The following is a 22,051-nucleotide window of genomic DNA, read 5'->3' on the forward strand; positions in this document are numbered from 1 at the left end:
GTCTAATCCAAATCATTGGTTACTGAGTTCAATGAATGCATCCTAACAGTAGTTGAAAACTAGGGAACAAAAATGGTCCATTGAAAGCAGATTCAGTAAACTTACATAGACATGCAGTGCATGCTCCACCGTCAGACTTCAGTTTTGCCAATTCATCTGATATAGAGATCACAAAAATAATTAGATCATTACAAAGTAATAACTCTTCTGGCTATGATGGTGTCTCAGCAAAAGTACTAAAATCTTTTGCTGACTTAAAAATATCACCCTTCAGTTACCTTTGTAACCAATCAATGAGTCAAGGTGTATTTTCTGAAATACTGAAGTACATCTGCATCTACATATGTCCTCTGAAAGTCATCATATGGTATGTAGTGGAGGGTTCCTTCTACCACTGCTGGTCATTTCCTCTCCTGTTCACAAATGGAGCAAGGGAAAAATGAACATTTACAGGCTTCCATACAAGGTCTGATTTCTTGTAATGTGTTTTTGCAGTCATTAAATGAAATGTACATTGGTAGCTGTAGAACTGTTCCGCAATCTGTTGCAAGTCCTAGCTCTCTAAACTTTTCCAATAGTCTTTTGCAAAAAGAACATTTTATTCCTCCAGGGATTCCCATTTGAGTACATGGAGCATTTCCATAATAGTCTTGTGTTGATCAAACCTCATCATCATCAGTTTTCCACTCCAGTTATTTATGTGTGGTTTATGAACATTTGTGTCTATAAGTGTCCCATTCTTCTGTTAGAACTATATTCCCACTGACTCTGCATTTTCCTATATCCTCCTTTACTTGGTGTTCCTACTGATCTTCTACCAGTCACTTCTGTGTTCAAGCATTGTTTTGCCCATTCATTTGACTTGGGCAACTGTCTCAAATGAGGCCTTGTCATTTTTTCTTTCAAGGATTTGTACACTCCAGCTTCTTCCCCTATTTTTTTAAAGGGTGACGGTTACTGAACTATATGAAATAAGATCATCGCAACTTCCAAACAGTTTGCGTTAGGATATTCAAACAGCATGGTTGGTTGTGGGGCATTATGGGAATTAGTAAGCACATGCACATGCACCTTGTTGTTGTCGGCCATTTGCGCATGAAAATGTCATGGTGCGGTGTGCCTGAGCATATAGAATTTGTGAAGCCCTACTATGCTAGCAATAACAGCCCAACTGCAGCTCAAAGGAAGTTTGTGACCAAGTTCAAGCTGAAGACAACCTGTCCAAGTGTGCTAGTAATCAAGATTTTGATTTGCAACTTTGAGAGAATGGGTAGCATTCGTGATGGCAGTGTTGGCAATGTTGGTCATCCAAAAAGGGTGAAAATGCCTGAAAAACACATGCTGTGTTTCAAACCAGCCCCAGGAAATCAATCAGATGAGCTGTACAACAGGTGGAAATCAACCAGGAGACACTGTGACAAATTGTTGTTGAAGACCTGCATCTCTTCCTATACAAAATTAAAATGCATCAGTCATTAAGCCCCAGGGCCATGGAACAGCGGTTGTGTTTTGCCAACACTGATGTTCACAGAATTGACGAACAGGACTTTGATGTGAATATGGTTTAGTGACAAAGCACACTTTCATTTGGATGGGTTTGTCAATAAGCAAAATAGGTGCATTTGGGAGACCGAGAATCTGCATTTCATGATTGAGAAGTCTCTTCACCTTCAACAGGTCACTGTTGATGTACAATGTCCAGTACAGAATAATCGGTATGATATTCCTTGATGGCATAGTTACTGCCGAATGGTACATGAAGGTTTTAGTAGATGATTTCATCCCCATTATCCAAAGTGACCCTAATTTCGACATGATGTGGTTCATGCAAGACAGAGCTTGACCCCATCGAAGCAGGAGAGTGTTTGATGTCATGGAGGGCCCAGAAGCCACTGGCATGGGCCTTCATTGGCTGCCATATTCTCTGGATCTGAACACTGCAACTCCTTTTTGTGGGTCTATATTAAAGACAACATGTACAGCAATAACCTCGAAACCATTGCTGAGCTAAAAACAGACATTCAGGAGGTCACTGACGGCATCAGTGTCCCAACACTTCAGTGGGTCATGCAGAATTTCACTATTCATTTGTGCCACATCATTGCCAATGATGACAAGCATACTGAACATGTCATAACCTAAATCTGAATACCTGTAGTGACATTTACATGTTGAATAAAGCGTGTGCATGCCATAGTGTTTTTTTTCTTCATATAGTTCAATAATTTCACCTTGTACTTCTTACTCTATCCTTTCCAGTTTTCTGTGCAATTATTGATAAGAACTCATTTCTGTGACTTGCAGTTTGTTGTCGACCTGTTTGGTTATTGGGTAGGTTTCTGGGCTGTACGTTGTTATACAAATAAGGCATGACTGAAGGAGAATCTGTTTTGATCTGAGGGGGTTCCAGAGCATGTTCCAAAGTTGAAGGTAGAACTGAGCTGATTTATGAGTTCAGTTACTGATCATGTGCTGTATCCTGTTATTGCTTAAAATGTTGCAATCAAGATACTTGTGTTGGTCTATTGTTTCCAGCTGTGTATCTTCCAGTCTTGTTTTTCCTGTGTTGTTCTGCCTGCTGATTGACATTACAACCATTTTTTATTTATTTATTGTTAATCTGTGTGTTTTTAGATGGTCCTTCTTTGTGGCTAGCCTCTCGTGAGCCTCTTTATCTGTATTGCCCCAAATTACTAGATCATCTGCAATTGCAAATCCACTGATGTCCTTATTGTTGTTCTGCTTCATTTCTTTCACAACTTCATCCATGACAGTGACAAAAAGTAATGGGGAAAGAGCAAAGTCTTGTTGAATTCCTTTAGTTGTTTGGAACCAACCAGAATTATTGTTTCCTATCTGTATGCAACTGCAGCAGCCTTCATAAATCATTTTAACTTTCTGAATTTACATTGCAGATACAGTTTTCTTTTTTACTCTTATCCCTATGATCTTCCTTGGGACACTATCAAATGCTTTGCCAAAATTCTAAAAACACAAGTGTAAGACCTCTGTCATTCTCCCAGTATTTCTATAGCACATTCTGAGAGCAAATTTGAGACTCAGCAGTAACAAATTTAGCAGCACACCTCCAAATTATTTAGTCATCTTTTAATTCAACTTGGTGTGGATTCCAAAGATCTGAGCAGTACTCAAGAAAGGGTCTTGCAATTGTTCTGTACACAGTCTGCTTTACAGATGACCTACACTTTCTCCAAATAAACAGAAGTTGATCATTTGCCTTCTTTGCAACTGATTTTATGTGTTCATTCCATTTCATGCTGTTTTACAATGTTACTTTTAGATATTTTGTTTTGATGTAACTGTGACAAGCAAAACACAACTAATACTGTATTGAAACATTACAAGTTTGGTTTTCGAACTCATCTGCATTAACCTACATTTGTGGTTTCAGTTGTCTGAGACTGCAGACGTGTGTGGCAGTTGCGTTTGTGTGAGTGTGTGTGTTGGTGTGTGTATGTGAGTCTATTGCTGACAAAGGCCTTAATGGCCAAATGCTATAATTCTGTGAATCTTTTTGTTGTTCCTATCGCGACTCAGCATCTCCAACTTTCCTTCTCTAATATGGTAACAAACCTACATTTTTTCATATTTAGAGCATGGTGCCATTCATCACATCAAATAGGAAGTTTGTGCAAGTCATCATATATCCTTCTATTGTCACTCAGTGATGATGACTCTTTCCTGTTCTCTAAAGCATCATAAACAAACAGTCACGGACTGCTACTTACCCTATCATTCAGATTGTTTATATACCAAACAAGAGTTGTCCTATCTCTGAATATGCAGTTGTAACATCAATATACAAGAATAGATACAAGCAACTAACTTTCAATTATATACCAATCTCTCTCCTTCCCAAATTCTTAGAAATTTTTGACAAAAGTAACAACAGAATACTGGACCATCTTCCCAAGAATAACCACATAGTAACAGCTCAGTGTGGCATCTGTAAAGACCGTTCTGCTGAGAATGCAATGTATATCTCACAAACTCATTTCTAGTCGAACTAAACATCAAAAATTACTCTGTTGGCATTTTCTGTGATCTTTCCAATGCGTTTGATGGTGCAGATCCTAAAATTCTGCTAGGCAAACTTAAATGGTATGGCAAGAACGTACTTACCTCATGTAAAGTCACATCTTAACGATAGCAAAAAGAAAGTTAACAAATGAGCCCAAATGAATGACATTTGAAGTGGGAAATCATTAAATATGGTATTCAGCTAGTTTTAGGGCTTGGCCAAATTCTGTTCTTGTTGTACATAAATGATTTAACCAGGACATTTAAAAACACTTCAAAACTTAAGCAGTTTGCTGATGGTACAAGTATACTGACAAGTTGCCCAAACCGATATGCACCATACTCAGCCAGGAGAATAACAGAACTATCTTTCAACTGATCCACAACCAACAGCTTAAACATTACTCTTACAAAAACTTGTAGTATGAAGTTATAAATAAATAAAAGTGACATGCAAGTACCAACAATGGAGATAATAGGCACACACTTGATGAGACTCCACTCGTTATGTTCCTGGGCATCCAAACAAATAATAAAAAGAGGTAGCACCAGCATGCAGGTAAGTTAACCACTCAGAAGTTTTTCTCATTATGTTAATGTGCAGATAGGATGCTTTGCATACTTTAACTCAATTTTATCCTATAGCATAAACTTCTACAACATTGTAGTTTTGTGAAGAGAGTTTAACCCCTGCGTGCTCTTTAGTGTCAGAGCACAGGCTCAGATTATGAAACGACGGGGAAAGAAACCGGCCTTGCCTTTCTCACAGAAACGACCCTGGCACTTTCCTGGAGTGATTTAGTGAGATCACTTTATTCTAAAGAAGTGTTCAGTAAGAATAATGTGTAAAGCTGATAATTGGACATCTAGAAGCTTCATCAGAGACCTAGAGATTCTTATTCTTGTGTGCCAATGCGTATACTCAATAATGATATTTGTGGTTAATAAGAAGAGTGAATTTAGGATGGACTCAGTAATTCACAACCACAATACTAGATGTAGAAATAATTTTCATGTAGGCTAGGCATCCTTCTAGGATTCAGAATGAAGTTTTATAGTCTGGTGCAAAGGTCTATAACCAGTTGCCAGTTACAACATGTACACGTGATAGGTGATCAACCAGTAATCAAACAATGAGCATATGAATCACCATTATTGTTCAAGATGACATAATAATAATAATAATAATAATAATAATAATGTGTGGCTGTTATATGTTTATTTCAGTACTTTTTCAATGGTTGCAGTCATCTGGGGGTAGACTTTATTTCTTCAAGATCTAAAATTAGATGGTCCTGGTCTTCATCTTGATATGATTGAGAACCCTAATGCCATTTTAACAGTGGTAATTTATTGTGAACTTTTTGTTTCAACACCAGTAATATATGACATCACTTTCAAATATGTTTCCATATAAATTGTCTCCTGAACACACAGTATTATGACAATAATCAATTAACAATGTGGAGCAATATGTCTGACATCCTTTTCTTTTCCAAATCAAATTTCAACTAACTACTCACACAATGACGTGAATAACACCCCCAAAGAGTGTACAAGTCAAGAGGTATATATCTGAGTATTTTTGGTAAAATAAATATTCTCTATGTCTTTGACAACATGGATGACATTCTGATTTTATGGAGTAGTTTGTTGTATTAAAATATATTTTTACTTTATATGATATCATTCTGCTTATTTCTACTTAAACTGATTGAGATAAATATCAGGATTATTACCTCTATGGAGTCGACCTATTTTTTTATGTAAGTCATTCTCAGATGTTTTCATAACATATGAAACATGTAGCAAAATTGCAAACCAGGACAAAAGCAATGAAAAACTGAATTTTTGAATAAAAATTGATTGTAAGAATTTGACCAAAAGTTGTATTGGACAATTCATCTACTAAGAATCTAGTACTGAACAATCTATTTTAGAAGAATGAGATGGCCATGGGTTGTGATGCTGTGAATACGAGGCAGGAGGTTGAACATCCTCAAATATTTAAAAACAAAATAAAAGAATACCTGATTAGCTAATCCTACATTTTATCAGACTACTTGAACTCAGGACTGTAAATTCTGTGTGAGTGTAATATTTGTATTATATAGATCCTAACTTTTCCAGTATATAGAGAGGTCATATTAATGCATGTAAAGTGACATAAATGCTTGTTTGAAGTATTAGATAAAAATAGCAGTTCAGTAATATAGGAAGAGGAGCAGTGGCTTTTGTCTCCTAATGTATTTATATAAAGTAATAACCATAATTATTAGTTTGAACAGATTAGCACTAGACAGAATTCGTTATTAATTTACCTTACAGAAATAGCCAGCAGTAGTTGCTTCTGTCGGTTAATGTAATGTAATGACACGTTTCACCTCCATGAAGGCTCTACTTTATGATAATGGTATTATAAAAGGGATAGATTGATACTCACTATATAGAGGAGATAGAGAGCTGCAGACAGACACAATACAAATGCTGCTGTACATTTTATCTTTTGGCCAAAAGGCCTTCTTCTGAAGCAGAAAACACACACACACACATTCATAGAAGCATGGCTCACAGACAGACCACTAATGCCTTTGGCTTCTGTGGCTGGATTGAGTCATAACTGCACCTGATGGGAGAAGCAAGCAATGTGGTGTTGGGGTGAAGAGGAAATATGTGGCAGGGAGGGGGAGAAAGGCATATTGCTGCTTGTTGGAGCATCCATGGACTTGGTGGGAACAGGGTAGTGGCTGCTAGGTGCTGTTTTTTTTGGGTGGGGGGGGGGGAAGGGGGAGGGGATTGGAAAAGAACTAGTTGGTGTGTTGATGGAATAGAAGGCTGTGTTGTGGTGAAGTGGCAGCATGGAAGGGGTAGGTAAGTGAAGGACAGTGACTAGTGAAGGTTGCGGCCAGGGATTACGGGAACATAGCATATATTGCAGGGAGAGTTCCCACCTGCACAATTTGGAAAATCTGGTGTTAGTAGGAAGGATCCAGATGGTGCAGATTGTGAAGCAGTCAATGAAGACAAGCACAGTGCGTTGGGCAGCACATTTAGCAACTGGGTGGTCCAACTATCTGTCAGCCACAGTTTGTTGGTGGCTATTCATGTGACAAGGCAACTTGTTAGTTGTCATGCCCATGTAAAAAGCAGCACAATAATTGCATCTTAGTTTCTAGATAACATGACTGATTGGACACAGTTTGTCAGTAGGTAGACAGGCAGCTTGTCAGTTGTCATTCACACATGAAAAGTAACACAATAGTTGCAGCTTAGCTTGTAGATCACACGACTGCTTTCGCAGGTAACCCTGCCTTTGATGAGATACAAGATGCTCACATTGTGTTATGTCACATGTTCAGCAACTGGGTGATCCAGCTGTTTCTTGGTCACAGTTCATCAGTGGCCATTCATGTGGACAGACTGCTTATTACTCATCATGACCATTTAGAAAACAGTACCGTGGTTGCAACTTAGTTTGTAATCACATGACTGTTTTCACAGGCAGCCCTTCCTTTCATGGGATAGGAGATACCTGCTTAGTTTGTAAATTACATGAATGTGTTTACAGGTAGCACTGCCTTTGACGGGAAAGGAGATGCCAGCTGTCTCTTGGCCACTGTTTGTTGGTGACTATTCATGTGGACAGAGAGCTTGTTAGTCATCATGCCCAAGTAGAAAGCAGCACCTATCCCATCAAAGGCATGGTTATGTGTGAAAGCAGTCATGTCATCTACAAACAAAGTCTCAACCACTTTACTGCTTTCTACATGGGCATGATAACTAACAAGTTGTCTGTCTACATGAATGGCCACTGATGAACTGTGGCGAATAGACAGATCAACTACCCAATTGCTGAACATGTTGCCCAACACAATGTGCTTCTCTTCAGTGACTGCTTCACAGCCTTCGGCATCTGGATCCTTCCTATCGACACCAGCTTTTGTGAACTGTGCAGGTGGGAACATTCCCTGCAGTATATCCTACATTCCCTTAGCCATCCCGGCCTCAACTTTCCCTAATCCCTGTTCTCTAATTACCTATCCCCTTCCCTTCTGCCACTCTAGCATAACATAGATCTCTACTCCACCAACACACCCACAAGTCATTTTCCCTTCTCCACTACTCTCTTTTTCCTCTTCCCTACCCCACCACCTTCCTCTAAACCTCCTAACTACACTTAGCATCGCTTAAACTGTCCCCACCATGTACCTGTATGCTCCCACAAGCAGGACTATGCCTTCCCTCCCACCTAACTGCTATCACTGGCCGTCTCTGTCCCATGTCTCCTCCTCACACCCATCACCGGACTGCTGCTCCTATCAGGGCAGTCTCAACTCAGTCTGGCCACAGCAGCTAGAAACAGTGGTGATGTGTGTGTGAGTGGTGCTTGTATGAATGTACATTTTCTACTTCACAAGAAGGCCTTTTGATCAAAAGCTCAAATGTATAGCAGTCTTTTGATTCTGCCTGTCTTTGACTCAGTGTGTCCTCTATATAGTGAATAATAATCTATCCTTTTCATGATACTGCTGTTATTCCATCCTGGAGTTTCCATTGTCTACTTCATGATAAGATTTTATGGAACGTGTGTGAATGCATGAATGAATGAATGCACATTTTAATGATAGTAAAAAATGCAACTTTTTCAAGATAAAGATTAGAAACGTAGAGCACCTTTACTGTCAACTGCAGTTATGTATGGTGTACTAAAATAGCTGGTTGAATGAGCAAAATAGAATACAAAATCTTTCTTCTTGTTTTATTACAGAAATAGTTAACATGGTAAGCATCAAAATAATATACTAAACACACATCTCCAGTTGTTTAATCATAGCATCTCATTACTTCATTATGAAAAAGCCTAATATCTTCATTGCTAATCTTCTTTGAAAGTACTTCAATTTTTTTTTTAAAAAAAAGGCTTTATTTCTTCAGTTTAAGTAAACACACTAATTTCCAATCTGTCAAACACTGTTTTACTACCTGGATTCTGTTTAAGATTCATTGTTTGGTTTTCCTTCTATTCTATTATAGAAGAAACTTCCTGTCTCTGCCCTACTCCACGGTATCAGCGTCCACAAAGACATGGAAGAAATCTGAAGGAGCAAATGTTCAATGTACGGAGACAGAAGATTCCTTCAGCCATTCAAGAATATGAGGTAATGGTGGTGCAAAACTTGAAATTTTGAATTGTTAAGACTTCTGCATGCAGTTTCTAAAAATAATTTTTACCTTTTTTTATTATTCCCAGAATCAGAGTACACTTGCTGATCAAAACATAAGAAACTATTTAAACAGACAGAAACAGCTTTGAATATCTATGCAAGTATGGGAGAGGGAACATAGAATATTAACTGCAGGAGTAGTTAGATGTAACTGAAGTGGAACTGTTGATGTTATAGTATTTCCAGGGAATTTTGTACAATTTTTTATAATGTTAGCTCAGAATTATAAAAAGAATTCATTTCAGCTTCTAGATAATGGATAATAATCACTGTAACCCATCACAGATATATAGACAGCAGGTTGTAATAGCAAATAGCAACAGTTAGAAAATACAATGTAAAAAGAAGTAGCATTTTTTTCAAAAAACAACAAATTCTAATAGCACACACTTACAACTAGAAAATACAATGTAAAAAGAAGTAGTACTTTTTTTTTTCAAAAACATCTATCTGAGTAGAACAACAGGCTCATTTGCTTTCCCATCAGTAGATGTCTTAGTTGAGTGTCATGTTAGGAATACTGAGATATGGTATTCAGCATAGGACTGTTTTGTGATTAATGTAACCATTTGTGTTTGGTTGAAGCTTAATGTATGAGAAAAGTGGAATTTTTTTCAGATTTAAGATTTCATATGAAACTGCGTGTTTCAAGCCCCATGTAACTAACATAATTAGTTGTTTCAAACAATGGAAAACCCAGGTTGGATGTAACAATATTATGAAAAGGAAAGTGGAAAGTTGCTACTCACAATATAGCAGAGATGCTGAGTCACACACACACACACACACACACACACACACACACACACACACACACACACACACACACACACACACACGCGCGCGCACGCACGCAAATGCAACTTTGACGCACATGACTACAGCCTCTGGCAGCTGAAGCACCATAATAAGTTGTTTCATGGGCTGTTTGAAGGCAATGATGTGCCACATCTAGTAATGTCATGTTTAATAACATTCTGTGGTGTTCAAACAAATTGACTGGCTGGAGCGGCAAGGCAGTTAAGGGATTGGGCTCACAACTTGGAAATTTAAGTTTTCCATGGTTTCCATAAAGTGACTGAGGTGAATACCAGGATGATTTCATTGAAATGGATATAGCTGATTTCCTTCCCAGTTGTTGACATACATGAGATTGAGCTCTAACTCCAATGATCTTGTTCTTAGTAAAACATTAAAATAATCTTCCTTCTTGAAATCAACCTTTGCATTTATATTAATGTTTTACTTTTAGAGATTAATTTTAAAATACGGGGACATTTAAGTTATTCATTTCAGGAAGACAGTGTATAGCCACAACAATATGTAAAAGTAATTTACAACAGATCTTTACAGTAATGTACTCCTAAACAGATTCTTTTCAGTTAACATTAAGAGTCCATCATCACTACATCTTTTACTGGATCTGGACAGGTTAAGGTGGGAGAAGGGCAAAGAGAGGTGGGAAGTGGCAACAGGTAGCAGAAGGAACAGGCCTAGAACTAAGTCTGACAGTTTTGTGGTGAATGTCAAAAATAAGTTTGACCTGTTGCTTCAGTTAGAAACTGATGAGCCTCAAGCAGAGGTAGGTGTAGACAGGACACAACAAACTTTCAATAGGAAATTGAAAAAGAATGTAGGAAAGCCATCAAAAATGAAGAAAGTTTTGTTGTTAGGCAGTTCTCATGCCAGAGGTGTAGGCCAACTTCTGCAGGAGGAATTAGGACCAGAATACCAGGTCACAATTTTTTTCAAACCAGGTGCTAGTCAGGATAAGGTGACAGAGGATTTAGGTTCACTCTGTAAAGGATTTACCAGGGAAGACACCGAGGTTATTGTGGGAGGGCCAGGGAACAGCATCGACAGAGATCCTGGGTACAGTATAGAGTGTGACCTGGTAAAGATTGCGATGGCATCGAGACACACCAATGTTGAATTTGTATCTGTCCTGAGACGCCATGACCGGCCTCATTTGAACTCTTCTGTTGGGAGAGTTAATTTGGAGTTGGAATTGCTGCTTGGGTCGGGTGCGGGGGCTCATATTGGTGTGGTTCCTGTTGATTGTCTCAGTAGGTGGGACTATACCGGGCACGTCCTACATCTCAACAGGAAAGGGAAGGGGAAACTGGCTGGGGTAATAGCAGGAAATTTAAGGGGGGGAGGCACTGCCATGAATGGTAAAATACCAGTGGTTACAGGTGTTGGAGCAGCACCTTTTTTAGGATAGGTAAGGCAGAAAGATGTCAAGTTCTATGAGAGGTCAGGATTGAAACAAATCTTCAATTTAGGAAAGAAATTAAACAGCACAATTCTAGCACATTGGATCACCAATCACAGCTGTCAATTATAAATTTTCACCAATCACCAGAAATTTTATCTCCACCAAGTTGTATCTCAGTCCTAGGTAATTGCATTGATGAATTAAAGTCACCCAACCCAGTTGACATAATCTGCCTCTCTGAACACCATGTGACCACTGGTATAGCAACTAGGCCTAAGCACAATGAGAAACTCAGACAAGAGAGTACTGCAAATGTTAGAATAAGGAAAGGTTCTCATAAAAGTATAATTAAAAATGATGTAAGTATATTTCATCAAAATATTCGGAGTTTAAAGAATAAAATAGATGAGCTTCTGGTTTGTTTAGAAGATTTAGAAGCTGAGGATGAAATAGATATACTATGCCTGTCTGAGCATCACATTGTTACTGATATGGAAAAGATAAATGTAAGTGGATATAAGCTCTCTGCACATGTAATGAGAGAAAATATGGAGAAAGGAGGAGTTGTCATATATGTCAAAAGTTATCATTGTGCAAAAAGTATAGAAACAAAAAAGTTTTGTGTAGAGAAACATATAGAAGCATGTGCCTGTGAGCTTAAATTAAATAAAGGCACATTTATAATTGTAACTGTATATAGGTCCCCATCAGGAAATTTTCATCTATTTCTGAAAAATTTGGACTCCTTGTTGTGCTATCTGTCAGACAGGGGGAAGCAAATTATTATTTGTGGGGACTTCAATGTAGATTCTCTGAAGGAGGGTAATAGGAAAAATGACCTTGAAGTATTACTCGGTTCTTTCAATTTGACACCCGTTATTGATTTTCCTACTTGGGTGGTAAAGGATAGCAGCTCACTGATAGATAATTTCTTTATAGACCAAGATAAGTTTAACCAGATAAATGCTCAGCCTGTTGAGAATGGTCTTTCTGATCATGGTGCACAGCTAGTTACAATATATGACATAGCTCCATTCAGCAATACTAAACAGTCCTCCAAAGTAGTACGTTCAGTCAACGATTTAACAATTGCAAATTTCAAGGAAAACCTACAGCAGTTAGACTGGGATGAGGTGTACCGTGAACCTGATGCCAATTTAAAATATAATTTATTTCATGACATTTTTGTAAATGCATTTGAAAACTGCTTCCCCAAGAAAATAGTTAAATATACTCGTAAGAAACCTTGTAACAAACAATGGCTTACTAAGGGTATAAAAATATCTTGTAACCGGAAAAGGGAAATGTATCTGACAGCAAGAAAGAGTAGTGACCCAGAAACTATCAAACATTATAAAAACTACTGTGTTATATTAAGAAAAGTTATTAAAAAATCCAGAAGTATGTGTATCATGTCTGAAATCAGCAACTCTGATAATAAAATTAAAACAATTTGGAATATTATTAAAAGAGAAACAGGTCAACCAAGAGCACAGGAAGACAGTATTACCATCAGATTGAATGAAAACTTTACGAACAAAAAGTCAGAAGTTAAAAATATTTTTAATAATCATTTTCTAAATGTTGTGGATATTGTAGGATCCAGGTGTTCATTAGAAGATGCTAGGCTGTTAATGGAAGAGGCCATACCTATGCAATTTGATACAATTGAAATCTCACCCACTTCTCCCTCTGAAATTAGGAAAATAATAAACTTGCTTAAAAGCAAAAACTCACATGGAATTGATGGCATTTCCAGCAAAATACTAAAAGCTTGTTCTCAACAGATAAGTAAGATTCTCAGCCACCTGTGTAATAGCTCTCTGGAACAGGGCATTTTCCCTGATAGACTGAAATATGCTATTGTTATACCTTTGCATAAAAAGGGGGATAGATCTGATGTCAACAATTACCGTCCAATCTCCCTTCTAACAGCTTTATCCAAAATTTTTGAGAAAGTAATGTATTCAAGAGTAGCTTCACATATGTGTAACAATGAAGTACTAACAAAATGTCAGTTTGGTTTCCAGAAAGGTTTTTCAACAGAAAATGCAATATATGCTTTCACCAATCAAATTTTGAATGATCTGAATAACCGAACACCACCCATTGGGATTTTTTGTGATCTCTCAAAGGCTTTTGATTGTGTAAATCATGAAATTCTGCTAGACAAGCTCAAGTATTGTGGCATGAGTGGGACAGTGCACAAATGGTTTAATTCGTACCTAACTGGAAGAGTGCAGAAAGTTGAAATAAGTAGTTCTCATAATATGCAAAGATCAGCACATTCCTCAAACTGGGGAACTATCAAGAATGGGGTTCCACAAGGGTCAGTCTTGCGTCCTTTGTTGTTCTTAATATATATTAATGATTTGCCATTCTGTATTCATGAAGAGGCAAAGTTAGTTCTCTTTGCTGATGATACAAGTATAGTAATCACACCTAACAAACAAGAATTAACTGATGAAATTGCCAATACTGTCTTTCAGAAAATTACTAAGTGGTTCCTTGTAAATGGACTCTCACTGAATTTTGATAAGACACAGTACATACAGTTCCGTACAGTGAATGGTATGATGCCATTAATAAATATAGACCTTAATCAGAAGCATATAGCTAAGGTAGAATATTCCAAATTTTTAGGTGTGTCCATTGATGAGAGATTAAATTGGAAGAAACACATTGATGATCTGCTGAAACGTTTGAGTTCAGCTACTTATGCAATAAGGGTCATTACAAATTTTGGTGATAAACATCTTAGTAAATTAGCTTACTACGCCTATTTTCACTCGTTGGTTTCATATGGCATCATATTTTGGGGTAATTCATCACTGAGGAATAAAGTATTTATTGCACAAAAGCGTGTAATCAGAATAATAGCTGGAGTCCACCCAAGATCATCCTGCAGACATTTATTTAAGGATCTAGGGATATTCACAGTAGCTTCTCAGTATATATATCTCTTATGAAATTTGTTATTAACAACCAAACCCAATTCAAAAGTAATAGCAGTGTGCATAACTACAATACTAGGAGAAAGGATGATCTTCACTATTCAAGATTAAATCTAACTTTGGCACAGAAAGGGGTGAATTATACTGGCACTTAAGTCTTTGGTCACTTACCAAATAGTATCAAAAGTCTGACAGATAACCAACAAGTATTTAAGAAGAAATTAAAAGAATTTCTGAATGACAACTCCTACTCCATAGAGGAATTTTTAGATATAAATTAAAAAGAAAAAAAAAAAAATAACAAAAAAATATTTAAAAAAAATAAAAATAAAAAACACAAAAAATGAAAAAGTTGTTATATTAACTTAAGTATGTTGTTAAATTAACTTAATTATGTCATGTATTGGAAAATTTGACTCGTTCCACATCATTACGAAATATCGTATTCATGATCCATGGAACTAGTATTAATCTAATCTAATCTAATCTACTCTGATATGGCAGCCACAAAAACCTTCTATTATGGACAGTCCTTTAAAAGTTAACAAATAAGCTGTTCAGACAAAAGTAATTTGGACTCTTCAAATAAGTTGTGTGTATAGTTTGTGTATTTGAACTCTTTTATTCTTGTAGTTCGTATATTCATTTTTGTGGTAATGTACTCAATAAATTTTGCACTACCTGTGTGGGTCTAGGTGCAGGAGGGGATGGAACTAGAGAATAAGCCTTATAAACTAAACAAAAATTACTGTACTGTGGAATAGAAGCAAATCAGTAATTAAAATAATGGTGCAGTCTGTTTGAAAGTGCACATGTATTAAGTCAAGATTTACTGTTGGGTAATATTCAACACTGTACTGCTACGCCTCGTGCATTGTAACATATTGGGATCCTCCTCTATGTGCTGTTCACAATGTAGCTAAGATGTTGGTGCTGAAGCCTGTCCCACTCTTCGATGGTAACACCCTGAGATCATCCATTGCACATGGAGAGCCTCTGCAACAACATGCAGCAAGTTTAAACTGGTCTGAAGCATACTCAGTCAGGTTCATGCAGCAGCTGCTAAAAGACATTTCATTTACTTGATTTTTGTCTCCTGGAAGAAGGTGTCCATGAGGGAGCAACATGTATTTGTACATTATTGGCTTGAAGGCTGAACCCATCACGAAAATGTTGACTGTAGAGATGAGCAGTGAGCTGAAGGATCCTGTTCTGATGTAGCACAGCCCGCAAAGCACTCTCAATAGTGATATAGTGATGACAGGTACCTGACATTTTTACTTGATACCAGATCGAAAATAACTTACCCACCTTCCTTCTGAACCAGTGGGACTTCTTGCCTGAGACATTTGTTGGTAAATGAGTGCCTCCACACTCTTCTACAACACTGATAAGACATTATACAACTCCTGCCTTCCTCACTGAAAGAAACCCAATGTCATTGATTCAGTATCTGTTCCAAATGTTCCCTTTCTCACCGTCTTTAGATTCTAGCCTGGAAGTGACTGTTCTTTATCACAACTGCAGGGCTGTCTTCACTCCTCTTTTGTTTAATTGATCTATATCTGATACTCATCCAACACAGTTCAGAAAGTCTGGTTATGCAGATGACTGGCTAGTACCTGCCGGTGCAAAATATTCAAAACAACTGAACAAATACTAACTTCCTATATAGACATCTTAAGCTATACTTCAGCAAATGGAGATTATGACCTATCTCAAATGCAAGAGATGTTATAAGTTTTCATCTGTTCAATAGATTGGCATGAGGAGCCCTTAATGTCTGTTTTGAAGAAGACAAACTTCACATAACATGCATTCGAAATACTTAGGGATCACGTTAGACAGGACACTTTCTTTTAAGGAACACGACACACAAACAACAGCTAAGCTCAAAAGCAAAAATAGCATTCACCTTAAGCTCTGTGGCACTAGTTGGGGACTGTCAGCAGACAATTTTCAGGTATCAGTACTCAGATTGGTTTACTTGACAGCAGAGTACTGTGCATCTGTCTGGCGTAGAAATCCATGTGTGGGAAATATAAGTTTGCAGCTTAATGAATCCATGCTCATTGTTAGTGGGTCAATAAGATTTATGCCCACTACTGCTTACCTGTCTTCAGTCATGTTCCATCTCCTAGTATCAGATAGAAGAATGCACTATTACATGAATGTCGGAAGATTGTTGGCAAACCTGCCCTCACAATATTGAATGATGTTTTCCCTGTGGAGTGAAAAAGATTAAGGTCAAGACACTCCACTCATATCACAGCCAGGATTCTTACTGAAAATGAAGTCAGTGCCATTGATGAAAGGAAATGCTGTTGACAACAAAATTTACCTCCAAAATGCTTGAAACTGCCCTGCATCAAGGAGAAGTCCTCTGGATTTTACCTGCCATGGGCAGTTTGGTCTATTCTAAAGAGTATCTGAACAGGCCATGGAAGATGTACAGAAACCCTCCACAAATGGGCAAATCTTCATCACCATCTTCTGACTGAGGTGCTGAACAATAGACAGTTGCTCATTCTGTATGAAAATATCCTGCATGTACCTACAAGGATCCTTTCGAAGATTTCCTTACAGTGATGAGTGGTGTGATAAGCTATGTAAAAGAACTTGGTATTCATCCATAGCTCATGTTGTTTTTGTTATTTTATGCTAGAGAGCTGTGCTGATATGTAGTAATTTAGTAATCTTTCTATATGTATGCCTATTTTTATGATTCAAAAGTTATTAATGTGTGTCATGTGATAAATACACTGATATGCCAAAACACTGCCCACCATGATGTTGGGTACCACCTATTTGCATTGTGAGTACGTGATGTGGTAACAAAAGTATGTACGTGGAACAGACATGTATGGGGGATCACCCTAGTGAAGATATGGGCTGCAAATGGGGATATCCATTGAGATAAGCAACTTGGATAAAGGTGAGATTATTCTACGCAGAGCCCGTGTACAAGTATCTCGAAAGCAGTGAAGCTGGTTGAATGTTCAGAGATGGTTGAATGTTCATGTGCTACTGTCATGAGCATCTACGGAAAGACATAGAAGGACAGTGAAACTACCACTAGGTGCTAAATGAATGGATGGACGTCCATGACTCTTCAAAGAATATGGGGTTCAGAGGCTTGTCTGCTCTGTGAGGAAGGATAGATGGTGATCTGTGGCATCTCTGTTGAAAGAGCACAATGCTGGTACATGCACAAGGGTTTTGGAGTACACCATTCATCATTCATTGTTGTACATGGAGCTCCGCAGCAGACCACCCCTATGTTTTCACATGTTGACCCAATGACATCATCAGTTACAATTGCAATGGCATGAGCTCATTGGGATTTGACCGTTAGTCAATGGTAACGTGTCAGCTCATTGGGTGAATCACATTTTTGCTACACTAGGTTGATGGTCGTCTCCACAAACACCATCATCAAGGTAAACAATAGGTCGAAATGGGCAGCATGCCATGGACATAGGCTGGTGGGAACAGTATTATGCTGTGGGATACATTCTCCTAAAATTGCATGGGACCTGTGGTACTAAACAAAGGTGCACTGGGGTGTGAACCACCTGCATCATTTCATGCTTGATGTCCTCCCTGAAAGTGATGCCATCTTTGAGTAGTATAACTGTCCATGTCTCAGAGCCAGACCCATGATACAGTGTTTTTAGGAGAATTACAACATTACATTGATGTCTCAGTGATCAAATTGCCTGATGTAAATCCTACAGAACCCATCTGGGTCGCTATCTGATGCCATCACGGCATATACAAATTGCTGACCTGTTAGTGTGTAGCAAAATTCTATGACAGTGACGAACTTAGCTGAATCTGCCCTGTAAAAAAGGACTTTTTGCCATAAGGACACCAGCAGACCCAAAAGTTCATATGCAGAAACGTCTGACTTGAAATAAGCCTATCAAGATTATTGCAGACAAAATTTACCAAAAGTTGGCTTCTCCAAATTTTGTGAGCTCCAGCCAGAGTGGTGCATCACAGTTCGTTCGGCAGGAACACACACAGTTTGTGTTTGTACAGCTCATCAAAATGTCAAGTTGATGCTAGCAGCAACTCCAATTAAGGATGACTACAAGAGTTTGTTAGCCAAAAGGTTTGCATTACGGATTCAAAAGATTGCATGCTCTGACGATGTGACTAATGCCCTGGATTAGAAGTCTTGGAAAGATTTGCAGAAGCTGCATTTGAAAGGAATGACATTGATGAAGAAATTGAATACAAGGAATGTATACACACTGATGGAGATACCCTGGAGATGAAGCAGTCAACGATTGAAGAATTTACCCAAAACATTGTGACCAAAATTGTGAATCTCTCACCCCATCATTACATAGCAAATCGTCAAAGCAACTACCCAAAAGTAGCCAAACAAAATCTACAATGCGGAAAGTTGGTTGTTCTGGATGATTTTGCTGAAAATTATTCATTTATTGTGCAGGATGCTGCACAAGGCTTCCATTGGGAAGGTAGTCAGGCCTCATCACATCCCTTTGTTATTTATAACAAGGCGTTGACTGGAAAGATCAAGTCTCTTAGCTTCTGCATCATCAGTGACTGCTTGCAATGTGATACAGTTGCAGTTCATGTTTTCTGCTCCAAGTTGATAGATCACCTGTGAACCCACTTCGCAGTGCTGAAGCACATCAGCTATTGCAGTGATGGATCAGCTGCCCAATACAAAAATTTCAAGAACTTCATGAATCTATGTCAGCACTACAATGACTTTAGTATCAGTGCAGGATGTAACTTCTTCGCCACAAGCCATGGGAAGTCTCTATGTTATGGTACTGGGGACACAACAAAGCAATTAGCAAAAGAACAAGTCTCCAACAGCCAACTTCAGATCAAATTCTAACACCAAGTGATCTATTCAGATTTTGTGATGAATAAGTTTATGGAATCAAATTCCTTTTTATCACAAAGGAAGAAATATGCTGCAAGACCTTTGCAAGAAAGGAGATTTGAAAATGGTTGCACGGTTGCAGGGACCAGAGAAAACCACTGCTTTAGACCAATTGATGAAAAGCAGTTACAAAGTAGCAGTTTTTCCAATGACACAATGTCATTTATTGCAAGTGTTGATCAATCAGCATACTTCTCGAGTGTTCCAATTGACAGCATCCTATCTGGGCAATACATAGGCTGCATGTATGGCAACAAATGGTGGATTGGAGTGCCAATTCCATGAGTCGGAGATAACTTACCCCCATCAGACATGCTGAAGAGCATTGAAGAGAATTATAGAGCCATGAAAATGGTTTCATGAACTCCGGCAACAAATTTAGGATGCTTGGTTCATTTTTTGAACATATTGCTTTGTTATCTTCACAACAATGTTGTTTATTGTTCATTTTTGTGTGCCATTCATTAAAGCTATTCTGTCAAGCACTCGATTGCGCAAAAGCTAAGGTATCTTTGAAGCTAGTTTAAAAACCTTATGCGGAAAATTCCCATTCGATTTTTTAATCTTCCTTGTAGCAAAAAATGACCTCTTTCCATGGTGTCAGTTAAAAGAAGATCAGAGATGGTACCCATATTAAAAGCTGGTCCTGAAAAATGCTGTAAATTTTCAATTTTCAATTTGAAACTTGAGACAAGGGTCAATAAAATCAGAACTATATACTCATAAATGCTAATACTGTTGTAGTGTAGTGAGAATCTGGTTGTTGGCTAGCAGCTCAAAAATCAAGGTCCTACCTGCTTTTCCCTTATAGTAAAAGATGCTTAAAGTATGACTTAAATCTTTTGCAATAAATTGTACAAGGCACTTTCAGACCTAGTAGCATAAAGGGTAGTAATTTGTGAGCAATTTGAGTGCTATAGCTGCATTCAACACTAAAAGTTGTACTAGTTTACAAAAATTCAAGGTGATAGATGTCTCAACAGATGCACAAAACTATACCAAAGTTGTCCAAATTATTCACCCCATGCACTTTATGATTTGGTATGGGTTCACTAAGATGATCCTAGCTCTGGAACCACTGAAAGAATTGAGCCAAAATTTTGCACAGTAACATAACACATACATATGTATACACATATAAATTTTTAACAGAATCTGAGATGGTCGAGTGGGGACCCCTAGGACACTTGATGTGGAATGACCCAAACGGGAAATGTTGTTACCAAAAAATCTCAAAAATTTCTTGACTGATTTACTTCAAATTTTTAGATGCTACTCTAATAAACATTCAGTCATACATAGGCTGTAAATTTGTATAAATAATTATGTATAGGTTTTTTGCTAAAACCCACTATGAGAAGGAAAATTCTGTGCTGTGAAAATGTGCAGTTTCATTTTCTTTCAGTTGGCTTTAACTACAAAAGCAGATAATTTAAACCACATGACAAATTGTTACTCCAATATATATTGTTCCTCTGTAAATATAATTTTAAATAAAAATGTGGTGGTCTGTTTTCTTCCTCGCAGCCAGTTTTAACAGGACACAGGAAAGTTGTATTTATGGCTTATCAGTGTCTGATTAGAATACTACTATGGAATCTGAATCACCCAACACTTCATAATACCACCCATTTGCATATTAAATCTATGGGAAATACTTTCATGGAAGCTACTGTCCTGACAGATCCAGCAGCTGGAGAGTCTCATACCCAGTATACCAATGACCCAAACCAATTTACCCATTCATTTTTAACAACTTCAGTTCCCAATCTGGGTTGCATTTGTAATAGCAATAAACAAGGCTCAAGGCAAAAGAGAGAGAAGAAGAGAAGATGGACTGAGAGAAGTTGGAGAGAAACTGGACATAAAGAGGGAGAAGGAAGAGACAGAGAAAGAAAGGGGAGGAAGTGCTGGAAAGAAAGGGCGGGGGAAGAAGATGGGCAGATTGGGGGGGGGGGGGGGAGCAGTGGGAGAAGATGGATGGAGAGAGGGGAGACATACATATATAGCAGCTGCAAAGCATTGCTGGATTCACTAGTAATGGATAAATACAAGTCCTGTGTGGGTTTCAAGGGAATTTTATTCTATTCTTCCTGCAAAATAGTGGCAGGTTCAGGTAACATTCATGGAGGTGTGTAGCAAACACGCACCCTTCTCTCCAAAATACACCGCAAAAGCTCAGTAACACTGAAATCTGGTGACTGGTCGCCAGAGAAGGTGTGACAATTCATCCTCGTCTTTACAAAACCAGGCCTGAATGATGCAAGCTGTGTGAACAGGGGTCCTTGGAACACAGCATCATCACTGGCGAACACACATTGTACCATGGGTTGGATTGATCAGCCAAAATGGTTGCATAACCCTCGGCAATAATGTGACCCCCCCCCCCCCCCTTGCAGGTATGGGGGTTATAATAGGCCCGAGGTATTCCTGCCAGTCGTAAGAGGCAACTAAAAGGAGTTTCACACGTTTCGGCCTTATCTGACGGTCCCCTGTAGGGTTTGACCTCCATTCTTCAAAATTTTCCCGAAGAGTGAGTCAATTGGGGAAGGGCGCCTTACAAGGTGCATCATGCCCATCGTGCATTGAGATCTTTAGCCCACTTTCTCATTGTCGCATTGCAGTCCTGCCCATTCTTCATCTCTTGGACGAGGACACCTTCCTGGGTGCATTTTCACGCATGCAC

At 38.2% G+C, this 22,051-nt stretch overlaps 1 protein-coding gene across 1 annotated transcript in view; it reads left to right on the top strand.

Annotated features, from left to right (window-relative positions):
- The window catches only part of LOC126251684 (uncharacterized), a 404,158-nt gene that overhangs the window by 282,598 nt on the left and 99,509 nt on the right, over positions 1-22,051 (top strand). The window contains exon 6 of the mRNA XM_049952271.1: positions 9,076-9,200. Coding sequence (XP_049808228.1) covers positions 9,076-9,200 — 125 coding nt within the window. The remainder of the gene's footprint in view (positions 1-9,075; positions 9,201-22,051) is intronic.

This window comes from Schistocerca nitens, chromosome 4 (assembly GCF_023898315.1).
Source record: "Schistocerca nitens isolate TAMUIC-IGC-003100 chromosome 4, iqSchNite1.1, whole genome shotgun sequence".
In the NCBI taxonomy this organism is placed as follows: Eukaryota; Metazoa; Arthropoda; class Insecta; order Orthoptera; family Acrididae; genus Schistocerca; species Schistocerca nitens.